General features: G+C 37.5%; 1 protein-coding gene across 16 annotated transcripts in view; it reads right to left on the bottom strand.

The window, feature by feature from the left end:
* Nucleotides 1-15,327, bottom strand: part of EPB41 (erythrocyte membrane protein band 4.1) — a 181,727-nt gene that overhangs the window by 36,787 nt on the left and 129,613 nt on the right. For 9 of the 16 annotated variants that reach the window (XM_010830201.1, XM_010830203.1, XM_010830207.1 and 6 more), the window contains 6 exons: nucleotides 11,797-11,990; nucleotides 8,463-8,519; nucleotides 8,237-8,278; nucleotides 7,064-7,126; nucleotides 2,186-2,362; nucleotides 371-421 (listed from right to left, as the gene is read on the bottom strand). In XM_010830201.1, coding sequence (XP_010828503.1) covers nucleotides 371-421; nucleotides 2,186-2,362; nucleotides 7,064-7,126; nucleotides 8,237-8,278; nucleotides 8,463-8,519; nucleotides 11,797-11,990 — 584 coding nt within the window. The remainder of the gene's footprint in view (nucleotides 1-370; nucleotides 422-2,185; nucleotides 2,363-7,063; nucleotides 7,127-8,236; nucleotides 8,279-8,462; nucleotides 8,520-11,796; nucleotides 11,991-15,327) is intronic. The other 7 variants (XM_010830197.1, XM_010830206.1, XM_010830204.1 and 4 more) reach the window with 6 other exon arrangements.

Raw genomic sequence — 15,327 nt, 5'->3', positions numbered from 1 at the left:
ACAAGGAAGAAAAGGAAAATAAAGGATGCAAAATTATAATGATTTTTAAAAGAACATAAGAGGGAGAAGAAAGACAACATAAAAAGAACAGGGTACAATTAAATTCGTTTTTCTCTCTGAATACATATTTACATCTTCATGCAGCTTTTCAACCAGCCATGCGCCGAAATAAGCAAATTGAAAGCTGCAAAATGCAGCAGTGAAAATGCTACATGTGTTAGGTCCAAAGGCGGTGGATATGAATTTACTAGTATTGCCAAAAGAAAAAAATCACTGAGCAGCTGCTGTTCAGTTTGGGGGGATTATCTGCTTAGTGCCATGACAAGAGCCAATTCTGATTGAGAAGCACAAGTCATAACGGCAGCTTTACCTCTGGCCCACCAACCTTTCTTTCCGAGGGAAGGACAGAGGTTTTCTTCACCTGGTCACACACAAATTATATAAAATTCAGTTGCCTTGCAATGCAACAACAATGCTGTCAAAGGTGGAAGAGGTATCCCCAGAGAACAGAAATACTGCCCTAATTATCAAAGAAAAAGTAAGATATGCCAGAAAGTGGGATTAACCTATATAAAAGGTTATCACAGTATAGTCCTTATGTATTACATTATTCATTCAGAGGGGTAACACCATAACCCTAGAGCTAAAGTACTCCATATTGATCTAATTTAATTTGTAAAAGTCATTTCTTCAAAATCCACAGAATGAAACAGATATTCCCTAAACCAGCCCTGAGATGGTTTCTGAAGGGTTTCTATTAAGACACAAGATTATTTTCTGGAAATGGAGACTGGTTTGAATTTACCAAACTTCATCCAAGAGAGTACTAAGTTACTTTTTCAAAGTATTTGAGCATCTTTTATTACCTGCAACGAGTCAAAAAGAAAACATATTTAGAAAATATGCAGTTATAGGTTGCAGGGTTAGCCAGGTGAGGTAGCAACAAGTGCTTTCTCATGAGGTCATGGGCTTATAGAAGGTAGTCACTGTCTCATGCCCCAGATTTGGGATACGGAACTAAGGACCAGGGAGTGGAGGCTGAGAGGACAGAGAATAGGAAAAATTGCATCCTATCATCCCCGGTAACATTTTCACTGCCCATCATTCAGGAATTCTCCACCCTTCTTGGTGAAGTGGGTTCAACTCTCTTTGGACAGCTGTTAGCCAGTTTTAATCACATTTTGAAAAATATAAAATGTATCCTTTGTGAACAAACTTTTACTATCTTCTCCAGTTCCAGAAACTAAACAGTAAGTTGGAATAGTTTACTATGAACTCTGAATATAAAAACTAAATTTTGAAAAATTATTAAGATATCACTTTACCTTTCTTAAATAGAACTGCTATTGTTTTTAGGGAAAATAAACATATAATTTTAAAATCATTACACTGTGACTATGACTATATATATACATACACACACATACATACTTAACCTGTACAGGGTAAAGATTAAGTAAAGGATTTTTGAATACATGCTCAAAGTAACTTTCAATATGTTCTCATTACACAGATTCATTTATTCAGGTGTAGGATTTCTAAAATAGGGAATGACAACAATAATAGAGAAAGGACAGCCTCTAAAAGTTATCACCACCTCTAACTGTGACTATCTTAAAAAAAATAGTATTATTAAATTTGACGTTACTCATAAAATAAATCATCAATAGTTCTTCTAAAACTGAAATACAATCATTAAGACTTGGTATTCTCCATTTTCTGGCTTAGAGGCCGCCTCAGTTTATTATATAATTGTGGTCAACCATTCCAGACATTTCTAAGTTGTGCAAGTGTTCAAACAGAGTTTTTAAAAAATGCTTATCCCTTTCCAATTTTGATCTTACTAAATTTAGTAAACTCTCTGGCCCTTGAAGGCACAGTTTGGACATAAAGTTCTACTGGCTTATGGTCAATTTGTAAACATACACTAGCCAGAAGCATGCAGCTGCAGAGACAGATCTCAGGGCCTAATCATCAACTGGTCGCTCTAAATGGCTCCCATAACTGGACTGGGTGGTCCACGTGACTTAAAAAGTTAAGTGTCTGATCACGAATGTTATAAAGCTGGAATGAACTGATGAGACACCAAAGCTAAATTTCAGCTCTAAACTTTCAGGTACAGATTATCAATATACAAAAGCATTTATTTCACTCATTCTCACAGTTCATCACACAAAGTACTCACTCCTTCTCCTGTAGGGATCTGCCCATTGATGTTAAGTGTTCGAAAGGGAGAGTGAGTGGATAAGCGTTTATCCCATTCACTAGGCCGTGGTTCTGGTACGGATTCCATGAAGTTCTTTTTCAGCTCACTGATGCTGGCATGATGTTTTTTGATCTCTTCTTGACTTTTGTCTAAATCCTACAGTTGAAAGGACAAAGATGCAAAACAATGAATACTCAGGGAAAAGACCACACCAATGGAAGCCCACAGAATACTATGGGCACTGGTAGAAAATAACTCCACATCCAGGATAGATGTTATTAATCCATAAATTACATTCAAATTGTAAATATACAATATGGTATATTTTCTTGGTTTTTTTTTTTTTTTTTAACATGGTGCTTTTCTTGGAAGCAGTAAAGCATCATCACTCTATAGCTCTTAGCAGTTATAGAACCTATAAAGAGCTCACTCCTTAATGTTACAACTCTTTTTCCCATCATGTCACAGCACTGAATCTCCAACTCCTCATCCCAAACAGGTAATCCTACAGCCCAATTAGCCTCAGCTTGATAGGAACTGATTAAGGCTCAGCTCAGGCAGGATGGAGATAGCAATAGATAAGGAGAAACTGTTAAAGGAAGGACATGGTGAAAGATTTGACTCCCACTACTGGCTGCCTTGCCTTAATGAACTGTTACTGCACAGTATCCCTCTATCTCTATCTGGAGAGAGTTTTGCTTTCTTAATACCTGGTGGCTGTTGCTGGGTTTCGGTAAACAGGAATAACCCCTTCTTGATACAAAAATGTATTGTTGAAATTCCTGGCTCAAGCCTCCAGAGCAGATTGTTACTATCTCTGAGTAATTACTCAGGATATACAGTATAATGGAATTTTTTTCTTTGTCAATAGTATCCACACACACTAAAAGCCTTATGTTTTCTACCTTCTGACAGCTTTACTTCATCCCTTAGTACCATTCAAAATAAGAACTGTCTTCTAGTAACTGTCAATGGATAGGGAGCAATTTAATAAGAACTTGTCAAATACCTTATTATATCTCACTGACAACTTAAAATAACTATTCGAGCAGATGTGACTACCGGACAACTAGGGGAAAACTCTCATGGGGGATATTCCAAGGAGAAATGATCAAAACTGGACAAATAAAGCTAGAAATGATATAATAAATAACATTCAAGTTTATGTAACAGGAGGCAGTAACCAACTTTCAAAAGACAGACTAGGCCAGAGATAATCTGGGAAATACAATGTGAAGACAAAACCTCAAATGTTCTTTGTCCAACATATTTCTTCAAAAAAACTCAAAAGATCTGTGCTTGAAATCAAAACATGTGGGAGCCTGTCACTTGATGACTGCTAAAAATTCTGTGTTTATTATATATCAAGGCAGTTCTGTATCCAAGAAAAGCACAATACTAAATATATCTCTTAATACGCTCTGTGAATTTTGAGGATTAGTCTTTTTTTTTTTTTGGCTCCATGGGAAACAGCCTCATTTAGGGGGTGGGGTGGGGAAGGAACTTGTTTAAACAAAAAGTTGCTTAAAAAGTTTCTCCTGGGGCAATAGAGGCTTCAATTAAGTAAATTTTCTTCAAAAGCAATGTCAAAGAGAATACAGTAGAAGAAAAAGAATCAGTGAAGCATATGACACAATTTTGATTCAGGAGATATTCATTCAGAAAATTCATTTAGTAGTCTATTCTTTTTATTTTTGCAAAACTGAAAGAGGCTTACGGGATCTGAGATCCAAGAGAAAACTAACCCCAAAAGGGCAATCCTGTAGCTCCCCCATTGCCTGCTGGGGTGACATGTGAGTATAGCTCATGAAAATGGGCATCACCATGGGGAAACCACAGTTTGCACTTTTGTTCTAGCTGAAAGCAAGAAAGTCATGATTACTAGCTAAAGAAAAGCAGAAACAAGCTCTGTCAACGACTCCGAAGTTGGCTGAACAACTGAGACCCACCAGACATGTCCGGCTCTTGACCTAGCTTCTGAGAAAAATCAAATCTGCTCGGGCCAAGAACAACTAAACAGATTTGGGAGGGTTAAAGGTGGGAATGGAGCAAAACAAAAATGATCAAGAGATGCTATGATAAAACCATAACTCTCTGGGTTATTAGCCTCTTACTTATGAGAGGCTGGTGATTTGTTACTTGGCCTGCTTAGCTTTTGTTTGGCTTGGCATCTAAGAAAATAAATGTTTCAATAAAATCAGTAGCTTCTGAGGGAGCTTTCTCCAACCTTTTTAGCTGGCTCTGTTGGAAACCTGTGGGGGCACGGAGGAAAATTAAGATTTCAAAGGGACCTGTTCCAAATAGAAATTGTCATAGACACTTGCTACAGGTTCTCTTTGGGAGATGGAGGAGGCGGCGGCAGATCTAAAAATGAACTCGACCTTATTTGTGCCAGAACAAAGCATTAGTGGGGGTGGGGTAGGAGTAGGGGGAGGAGAGAATACTTTTAAAAATCTGCTAGTATGACAGATAACTTGAGAGAACTTCCTTAAGTGGCGGGGGTGGGGGGGAGCGGTGTAGGGGGGAACTTTTACAATATAGAGAATGATGGTTAGCCAAACTGTTTTGGCTGTTTTCAGGTGAGACACTTTTTGATGCCTATCATCCTACAACTTGAGCAGCAATCAAACCAAACACGTCATTAAATAGAAAATATTCTGAAAAGGTAGTTAGTAGCTTTAATTTTCACACACACACTTGTTTAGAAATCCCCTCTCATGGCTGTCAATGAAATGCTGGGAAAAACACATCACACACAGGGACTTTGTGAGTCTCAGAAGCCATAACACACCTCACGGAACAAAGGACAAATATATGATTGGTACTGCAGGTTCCAGTTAAGAGGAGGGATCAAAGACGGGCAAGCCAAGAAACAGGCATGTTTGGAATTGGGAGACGTTACACTGCTTGATAATAAGGAGATCAACTGACATCTGTTATTCTTCCTAATCTCAGAAGTGGAACCATTCAGATCTAGTTTCAGTTACACGCTAAAGCAAAGAGATCTAGCTACCAAGTTTAAAATGTCTTAGGATCCAGCCTAAGAAACTCCATGTTACATGAGGTAAATATACATAAAGTACTTGGTATTGTGCCCACCATGCAGTACACGGTTAATGAAAACTGGCCATAGTTTATTTTTATCAAAGTATATTATATTATACCTAGCAGGCACTCAAAATATATGTATTGATAAAGAATAAGATGAGATTAATTAATTCCTGGAGGCTAAGTTCTATCTAAAAAAATTTCTTCAAACTTCCACTTTAATAATACTTTCTGTTACATATGTTCATCTTTCAGGTCTCAGCGAAGTGTTACCTCATCAGAGACAACTTCCCTGTCCACCTTATTTGGAGCAGATCCTTTTTATTAGCATGGCATACTATTTTCTTCATAGCTTTTATAATAACTACAATCATTTTATCAGTTTATTTATTCACTGTTTCTCTCTTCCACTTGTGCCTACACTGTATGCTTCCTGAAGGCAAGAGCCATTTATCATCTTCCTGCTGCTGCTAAGTCGCTTCAGTCATGTCCGACTCTGTGTGACCCCATGGACTGCAGCCTACCAGGCTCCTCCATCCATGGGAGTCTCCAGGCAAGAGTACTGGAGCAGGGTGCCATTATCATCTTCCTACACAGTTATATTTCCTTTGTATTTGAGTTAAATCCATGATGTCAGAATTTATATTTGTTTCTTGTGGTTCTTGAGTGGAGTCATAATTAGGTCATTAGAGAAGAGTTTCTGATGTGTAAACATGATCTGTTTTTTCACAGAATGACTCCAATTTCCTTCATTTTTCCTCATAGAGTTCCTCCAATCTTCTAGTTAGTTTTATATTTCCTTATCCAGTGTGGAGTCTGAAACTAGATAAAGTATACTAATATAAGTTTGGTGAAAATCTGATCAATATTGAATATAATGACCTTACAATTCCTATAGCAGATAGTATGTTGCTATTTCTGAATGGGAGAAAAGTGTAGTTTAATAATTATATGGATCCCAACACAAATCCGAGCTTTACCAATTTACTAGTCTATAATAACCACAAAGAAATTACTTAATTTCTCTAAACCTCAATTTTCTCTTTAAAATAAAAATTCCATACCCATAGACTTGTTTTGGGCTTCCCTTGTGGCTCAACTGGTAAAGAATCCGCCTGCAATGCAGGAGACCTGGGTTCGATCCCTGGGTTGGGAAGATGCCCTGGAGAAGGGAAAGGCTATCCACTCCAATATTCTGGCCTAGAGAATTCCATGGACTATACAGTCCATAGGGTTGCAAAGAGTTGGACACAACTGAGCGACTTCCACTTTCAGACTTGTTTTATAATTAAACTATCTTATATCATACGAACTACTCATTAAATGCCAGCCTCCCTTCTTTCCTTCCTGTATTTTACTTTTTTTTCCCTGACTACTCTTTTGTCATTTTCACACGTCCATTTTGAATTGTGATCATACTTTTCCACACTCTCTAGGTTCAGAAGATTAAAAAACCATACAAATTTGATGCTTGAGACATATAGGAATTTATACTCTTGCACAAGTCAAGAAACTTTTAAACAGTGATACAGTTCTTTCTAAAAGTGGGTAAAACAATGGAACCATGGGATGCAGAGAGGTAGTCCCAATCATATATTTTGGATAAGTATGAGAAATGGAAACTAAAGATTCACAAGTAGAGATGGTTGCATATCTTCATGTTTACCAACATGCAAAAGCATCTTAAACCTAAAGTTCTCTCATGCAATGGCATGCAAAACCAAACGCAGCACAGAAAGAAGAAAGGGGATCAGCGAAGAATGCAGGTTACAGGCAACCAACTGAAATAAGCTTCAAGTTCATACAAACCTCCAACATTAAATTGCTATGTCTGATATAAATGTTTTCACCATCTAGTCTCTCTCTCTTTTTCTGTGAAAATGAAAGAGGGAAAAACAGAAAAGCATAAAAAATTAAAATGTTGTTCTTGCGGGAAAAAACTGCAAATTGGCAAACCAAAAAAATATTTAAAATTAAATGTCCACAGCGAAGCATATGCCAACATGAAATGGTCACAGAACCTCAAGGACACACAGAGGACACAATTACCAGCAGAAAATGGATGGCCTTGTTCATGAATGATGGGAGAATGCGATGATGATATTTAAACAGACAGTGCTCCTGGCTTCATTGGCTTCTTACATAACAAGCTGTTTTATGTTGCTTTTTGAAGCTAAGCTGTTTGAGGGTTATCTTAAAACGCATGACTTTAAGAAGTCTTGAATCTCTGTGTTCCATGGAGTAGGCAAATGCTTTAAAATATTATTTAGCTTTTTGACATTATTTCGTATTTAGTAATACTGCAGGACATACATCTCTAATGCCTTCCATAAGAAAGATCTAAGGACATTTTATACAGAGTCAGTCAATATTCTATTCAGTAAAAACATTCATCCCACTCCCTAGCTAAGAAGAGTGAGACACAGAACAGCCAAACCCATAATTATTAGCAATACTGGGAGTTGCTGCTATGATGGTTTCCATAATGCTGTTGTTTAGTTGCTAAGTCGTGTCTGACTCTTTATGATCCCATAGACAGAAGCACGCCAGGCTTCCCCGTCCTTCACGGATCCCCAGAGTTTACTCAAACTCAAGTCCATCGAGCATAAATACTGAATGCATACTGTTGATTCCAAGCATATGGTGCCACTGTGAAATATTTCTTATATAGTTTAAAGGATAGATTTGGCCTTCACTTATTTCATTGTATTTAAGAAGGTGTTTTCATACTGAAACAGTTTATTTTAATGACATTTTTCAATATACAGTACAGGATTATAATTTCTTTAGTATACATATGTGTGTATATATATACTTTTGTGTGTATATATGTGTGTGTGTGTGTGTATACATCTGCTACTTGAAAGTACTCCTAGCTTAAGAGAAATCAATGAAAAGAATGGATCACTGTCTTTTTAATGCAATATGAAAGTCAGCAGGGGTGATGGTAATATGATTTTGTGAAAGTGAAAAATGGCTAACCTTCCTCATTCTTATCAGATCTTCAGGTTTCTCTGCAAGCTTCTGTTTTGCCATTATTAAAAAAAAAGAAAGAAAAATGATAAAGTATTGTCTCATTGAAGTTTGTTTGAACCTTCATTTTATATATATATATATAATTTTTTTTTTTTTTAAGGAGCAGGGAAGACGGGAGAAGAAAAAACTGGGGAGGGAGGGAAAAAGGAACAAGCGGCCCGCTGGCACAAACCTGCGTTTGGTCACCGTTTGGGGTGGGTACTGTGACCTCGATGTGGGTTTTTTCCACCTACATTTAAGAAATAAAGTGGTAAAAACATTTCAGGTTAGTAGGTTTCTATGAATGGCAATATTTCCAAAACAGCCACATCTTTAGGTGGTTATGAAATAAACTGATATGATGCAATTGTACAGGGGGTGTTACAGGGAAGGCCGCTGTTCTCAATAACAATCTGTCAGTTCACCATCACATTCTCAAGGCTGAAGAGGTAATATGGACAGCCAAAGGATAAAAAAAAAAAAAAAAAAATTAAGGTAATTATTCTATTGATGAAGAAAACATGTTTCTACTTGTTTCTTAAAAAGTATTTACTAAAAACAATAATTTAGGCTTTAAAAAGTCATGTTTTCCTTTTTAAAAAATGATGTAGAAGTATTTTAAATGACAGTTAAAAACAAATTTACAAATGAAGATACTCATGTGTGACATATATGACAGAAACAAAAACAAAGTCTTTACACTTAAAGGACACATAAAATAAATCACATATGACACCAAACAGGTAAATACAAAAAAATTCTGTTAGTTGATCAATCTACTTAAGAAAGCAGTTTAACCCTTGAGTTTATTAGGCAACAACATATCACAATAAACTCAATGCAAATGTTACTGATGCATGCAGTTACTTCCAAGGCTGATTTATAAATAAGCACACACAGGGCTCAGCTGCAACATTCAACACACTGTACTCCCCTCTCCAGGGAGTGGGAGCCCATGTGTTCGGTGGGTGTGAAAGATTCATCCTGAGTAGTAGGAAGATAGTAACTAAGGCCTCCTGCTTAGCTTTGAAATACCTTTAGTAGCAGTCATTGTATATGCCCCAAGTGGAGTAAGCATAAATTTAAAAAACAAGACTGTTAAGAGAAAGCATAATAGTAAGCAATGCCTAAAGCACTGGATATATCAAAATGAGAAAAATGTTTTTATTAAGGGTCAAATCAATCACTCTCTATCTTTACATTCTTCACAGAACTTCATTAATTTGTGATTTTGACATATTCTTTGTTTTTGGCTTCCAAGCGGCTTGCTGGATCCTAGTTCCCCAAACAGGGATGGAAACCTGGGTCCTCAGCAGTGAAAGCGCAGTCTTAACCGCTGGACTGTCAGGGAATTTCCTTGACATCTTCTTCTTGATCACATTTGGCAGCCTTACCTCAGAATATTATGTCATTGTGCTGTTTTCTCTGGGACTGAATATAAGGAACATAAGATGACAACGAATTTTGTGACGCTGTCAAATCATAAGCACATCTGGCTACAGCCCTTTTAACTGTGGGGGTAAGTAACAACTTGGGTTACTTCTGCTCTGAATCCCACCTGCTTTGTGGCTGTTCACAAGTTATTTCACCTTTCTGAGTTTCAAGTTTTTTATTGATAGAATGGAGACAATATCTCCATAGAGTTGTGAATGCTTAGCAAATGTAAGTTTTGAATTATTTGGTAAAGCTTAAATTACTTGTTTAAATGAATAATGACTTCTTGCTTTGGGTCCTTAGCAATCTAACAGCAAGAAGTTGAGAGCCTCTACAGTTTAAGAATGGAGACCAAGTAGTTCTGCATATGCTCCTATAGAGAATATTAACTGAGATAAATATGCACACGAAGAAAGGTACTGTCTCCACACCTGCAAAATAGGTCTTGTCAAATGACTCAAGATGCCAAAAAGCTCTCTCTATCTGGCACCAAATTAGTGTTAGGTAATAAGATTTCCACAATTACAGGGCTACTTTATTACTACTGCTGCTTTATATAGTAAATACAGCTTCAGGCAAATGTCATAATTAGTTTCTAACTGCTACAAATAAAATTAACTCAAGTCACTGTTAGCTCTGTCACTAGTAGTAGAAGGTTATCAGAAGTGGCTTTCAGTCTGATCTCAATACAAGTATCTGAAAATGTATTTATATAGAATTAACCAGCAAGAAGGCCCCCTACTGGCACCTAAATGGTGAGCATATAACAGGAAGTGATCTCTCCACTCTGCTGAGGTCCCAAGAGCAAAGGGAGGGAACCTATTCATGAAGATACTTTTGTCTGCCAGATAGGTGAAAGAACAAGGAAGTTAGCACAAAGCCAAAGGAATCTTAGCCACCAGAAAGATTCCCTTGCCACTTCTGGTAATTCAACATTTTCAGTTAGCAATATAAATGAAAAGATAGTCAAAGTGCCAGGTGAGCTACCCTAACATTAAAAACTGAAGTAGTCTAGCATCAAAAAGGCACGGTTGATACTGAACCTTGTGGCCAATGTCAAGCACATTTGGCTAGATACAAAAATGCAAACACTTACCCTTCATTCAATCTCCCCCTACCTCTGGACTCGAGTTGGTCTCAAAGGACAGTGAGAACTATGTCACACTGAATACTTTTTTAATACAATCAAAACACAGCCAGACTGGCCACGCTTTATAGATGAACTAGATATTGAACTGGCTCCAAAAGAACAGAATTAATCAATCTATCTGCCAAGGTGAGAGCACTTACTAAGGTCTTACACAGTTTTACATTTCTTAACAGACATATAAAAATGTAGCTTTTCTTATAAAGATTGTTTCTATTAATTTCTGTTGTCAACAGTGAGACTTGTATTTACTTTAATAAATCTGAACTGACACGTCAACTCCATAGCTGCTTAAATGCATTTTTAAAAGCTCATCAACATATAAAAGATTAGTTCAGGTACAGTTACTCCTGGGAAATCTACTAATGAAACTTGAGATTTTTCAACAAAGGTCAGTGACTGTGGTACAATCAACTCAGAACTATAAACAATTCAGTAGCATAACTTTCCTTACAGAATGGATCTTCTTTTTATAAAGTTACTTAAGATTTGAACAACCACATATATGTGCTTCATATAGTATCTGGATATTCTTCGGGCACGTTACATATATATCCATTTTAGGAGATCAAATTATATTTTAATCATACTAGCTGAGCTTACTCTTAGAAAGGAATGTGGAGATTCCTTCTGGATGAGTAAAAATTATTTTTAAAAGCAGATGATCACAGTGCTGGTGACTTTTACAGACTCAGTTTTTAAAATTTAAGTTGGGTAAAGCTGTGTGTCACCTGAAAACATCTGGGAGAGCTTACAGTCTTCATGACATAATTCTTTGAAAATATTTTACAGGTTTACAGGGAGTTACCTTGTTTCAGAAAGAGTAAGGAAGAAATAACTTCGTTAGGATTTAACAAAAACCAGTGCTTTGAGAACCCTCCTGCTCAAGGAGTCAACACCTCTGAACCAAAAGTGAGTGAGCTGGACCTCTGGGCTTATGACATACCTTCCATGCTTCCGAGGGCTCTGGCTCAGCATCCTCAGGCGGTGCCTCTTCCTGTTTCACTTCAACCTGCACTGTTTCCTTCTGCGCTTTCTTGACAGGCGCTCCTGGGACACCGCCTTCTGCGGCTGGGCTCGGAGCAATGGCTGGTGCAGAGGTGGGCCGAGGACTTCGGTCTGCTGGCTCAACGGCCGCTGCTGCATGAAAGAGACAAAAGTGACAGAGAAGTGAAGGCGAGAGTCACTGTACCACCTTCACAGCCACCAGGTGAAAGAACTGTGGCTTCAGGACACATATGAGTGTTACCGTGTCCAGTGGTTAACACACAGAAGGTAAAAAATGAATTATCAGTGTTCTGGCAGGAGACCAACGGCTATAATGGACAAAAAAGTTAGAAGAACCCTGACAGAAAAGCTAAAAAACTCCTGATGATGATCATATTCTATAAAGGGTGGGATGGGAGGCAGGACGGGGGTGAATGTGGACAACAAAATATTAAAAAAAAAAAATGAAAAGCTCATTTTATTAAAAAGTTGGCAACATTGTTTAACCTTGTAATCTATTAGCTTTAAGAACTTGTTAGGTAGTCTATGAAGGAGAAAAAGGGTTAATTAAGTCTGATTTCTTCCAAGAAGACTTTTTGAAATAAAGATGCATTTATTAATAGGTGATTTCAGTAACCTAAAAATATATTCTAGAAAAGAGGATTAAGTCTGATTTTTCTGTTAAGCCTCCTTGGAATGATTACAAAATAACTTGGGATAAAGGAATCTTCTTATAAGACATGCACACTTTTTGATGGTTATTTAAGAGCAAATCTTTGACCCAGACACTTTCCTTTTTAACTTTTTCATTAAAAAGTAAAATTCAATCCATTCAGCTAGTTTATGCCTTTCGGCTGGGGCATTTAATCCATTTGTAGAATACTCTCTGACATAAATTGAAGCAAGATATTTTTTGATCCACTTCCTAGAATAATGAAAATAAAAACAAAAATAAACCAAGGGAACCTAATTAAACTTAAAGCTTCTGTGCAGCAAAGAAAACTATAAACAAAACGAAAAGACAATCCACAGAATGGGAGAGAATATTTGCAAACAAAGTGACCAACAAGGGATTAATTTCCAAAATACACAAACAGCTTATGTAGCTCGATATCAAAAAAACAAACAACCTAATAAAAAAATGAGTGGAAGATCTAAATAGGCATTTCTCCAAAGAAGACATGCAGATGACCAAGAGGCCCATGAAAAGATGCTCAACATCACTAATTATTAGAGAAATGCAAATCAAAACTACAATGAGGTATCACATCAGTCAGAACAGCCATCATCAAAAAAGTCTACAAACAATAAATGCTACAGAGAGTGTGGAGAAAGGGAACCCTTCTACACTGCTGGTGGGAATGTAAATTGGTACAGCCACTATGGAGAACAGTATGCATGTCCCTTAAAACACTAAAAACGGAGCTATCATATGATCCAGCCATTCCACTCCTGGCCATATATCTGGAGAAAATCATAATTCAAAAAGTTACATGCACCCTAATACTCATTGCCCCATTAGTTACAACAGCCAGGGCATGGAAGCAACCTAAATGTCCATCGACGGATGAATGAATAAATAAAGAAGCTGTGGTATGTATATACAATGGAATATTACTCATCCATAGAAAAGAACAAGAAAATGCCACTTGCAAGGACACAGATGGACCTAGAGATTGTCATACTGTGTGATTAAGTCAGACAGAAAAGACAAATATCATATGTTACCACTCATATGCGGAATATTAAAAAAAACAGTGTTATTGGGTTGGCCAAAAAGTTTGTTGAGGTTTTTCCTCAACACATGAAAAGATGCTTTTTGGCCAATCCAATACAAATGAGCTTATTTACAAAACAGAAATAGACTGACAGATGTAGAAAACAAACTTACGGCTACCAAAGGGGAAAGGGGTGGAGAGGAATACATTGGGAGATTGGGACTGACATATACATACTACTGCTATAAAATAGATAACTAATAAGAACCTACTGTATAGCACAGGGAATTCTACTCAGTAAGCTGTGATGACCTATTGGGAAAGCAATCTAAAGAGAATGGAGATACATATATATTATATATATATCAGGTGCATATATGCACCTAAGTCACTGTGCTGTCCATCAGAAACTAACACATTGTAAACCAACTACACTCCAATAAAAATTAATTTAAAAATAAAATAAATTCAAAACCTTTGGTCTTTACTCCTTAAAATAATCAAAACAACACTTTGAGTTCTACCCTACTCTCTTCCAGAGTCTTATCAATCTGCATCATCACTCCCATTCTCTAATATATTCAGAGCAGCAGTTCTCAACCAGGGGTGATTTTGCCCCCCACTCCATGAACATTTGGCAATATCTGGAGACATTTTTGGTTGTCACAACTGAGGAGAGACGTAGGAAGGGGTACTGGCTCTAGTGTGTACAGAATAAGCTTGCTGGTTCAGTTCAGTTCAGTTCAGTCGCTTAGTCGTGTCTGATTCTGCGACCCCATGAACTGCAGCACGCCAGGCCTCCCTGTCCATCACCAACTCCCAGAGTTTATCCAAACTCACGTCCATTGAGTCGGTGATGCCATCTAACCATCTCATCCTCTGTTGTCTCCTTTTCCTCCTGCCTTCAATCTTTCCCAACATTAGGGTCTTTTCAAATGAGTCAGCTCTTCACATCAGGTGGCCAAAATACTGGGACTTCAGCTTCAGCATCAGTCTTCCAAAGAACACTCAGGACTGATTTCCCTTAGGATGGACTGGTTGGATCTCTTTGCAGTAAAAGGGACTCTAAAGAGTCTTCTCCAACACCACAGTTCAAAAGGATCAATTCTTCTGTGCTCAGCTTTCTTTAGTCCAACTGTCACATCCATACATGACTACCGAAAAACCATAGCCTTGACTAGACGGACCTTTGTTGACAAAGTAATGTCTCTGCTTTTTAATACGCTGTCTAGACTGGTCATAACTTTCCTTCCAAGGAGTAAGCGTCTTTTAATTTCATGGCTGCAATCACCATCTGCAGTGATTTTGGAGCCCAGAAAAATAAAGTCAGACGCTGGTTCCACTCTTTCCGCATCTATTTCGCATGAAGTGATGGGACCAGATGCCATGATCTATGTTTTCTGAATGTTGAGCTTTAAGCCAACTTTTTCATTCTACTCTTTCACTTTGATCAAGAGGCTTTTTATTTCCTCTTCACTTTCTGCCATAAGGGTGGTGTCATCTGCATATCTGAGGTTATTGATATTTTTCCCAGCAATCTTGATTCCAGCTTGTGCTTCAACCAGCCCAGCGTTTCTCATGATGTACTCTGCATAGAAGTTAAATAAGCAGGGTGACAGTATACAGCCTTGACGTACTCCTTTTCCTATCTGGAACCAGTCTCTTGTTCCATGTCGAGTTCTAACTGTTGCTTCCTGACCTGCATATAGGTTTCTCAAGAGGCAGGTCAGGTGGTCTGGTATTCCCATCTCTTTCAGAATTTTCCACAGTTT

The sequence above is a fragment of the Bison bison genome, unplaced genomic scaffold (genome assembly GCF_000754665.1).
Source record: "Bison bison bison isolate TAMUID 2011002044 unplaced genomic scaffold, Bison_UMD1.0 scf7180017864516, whole genome shotgun sequence".
Lineage (NCBI taxonomy): Eukaryota > Metazoa > Chordata > Mammalia > Artiodactyla > Bovidae > Bison > Bison bison.
The sequence above is the reverse complement of the archived record's forward strand: the minus strand, read 5'-3'. Positions and strand labels throughout refer to the sequence as shown.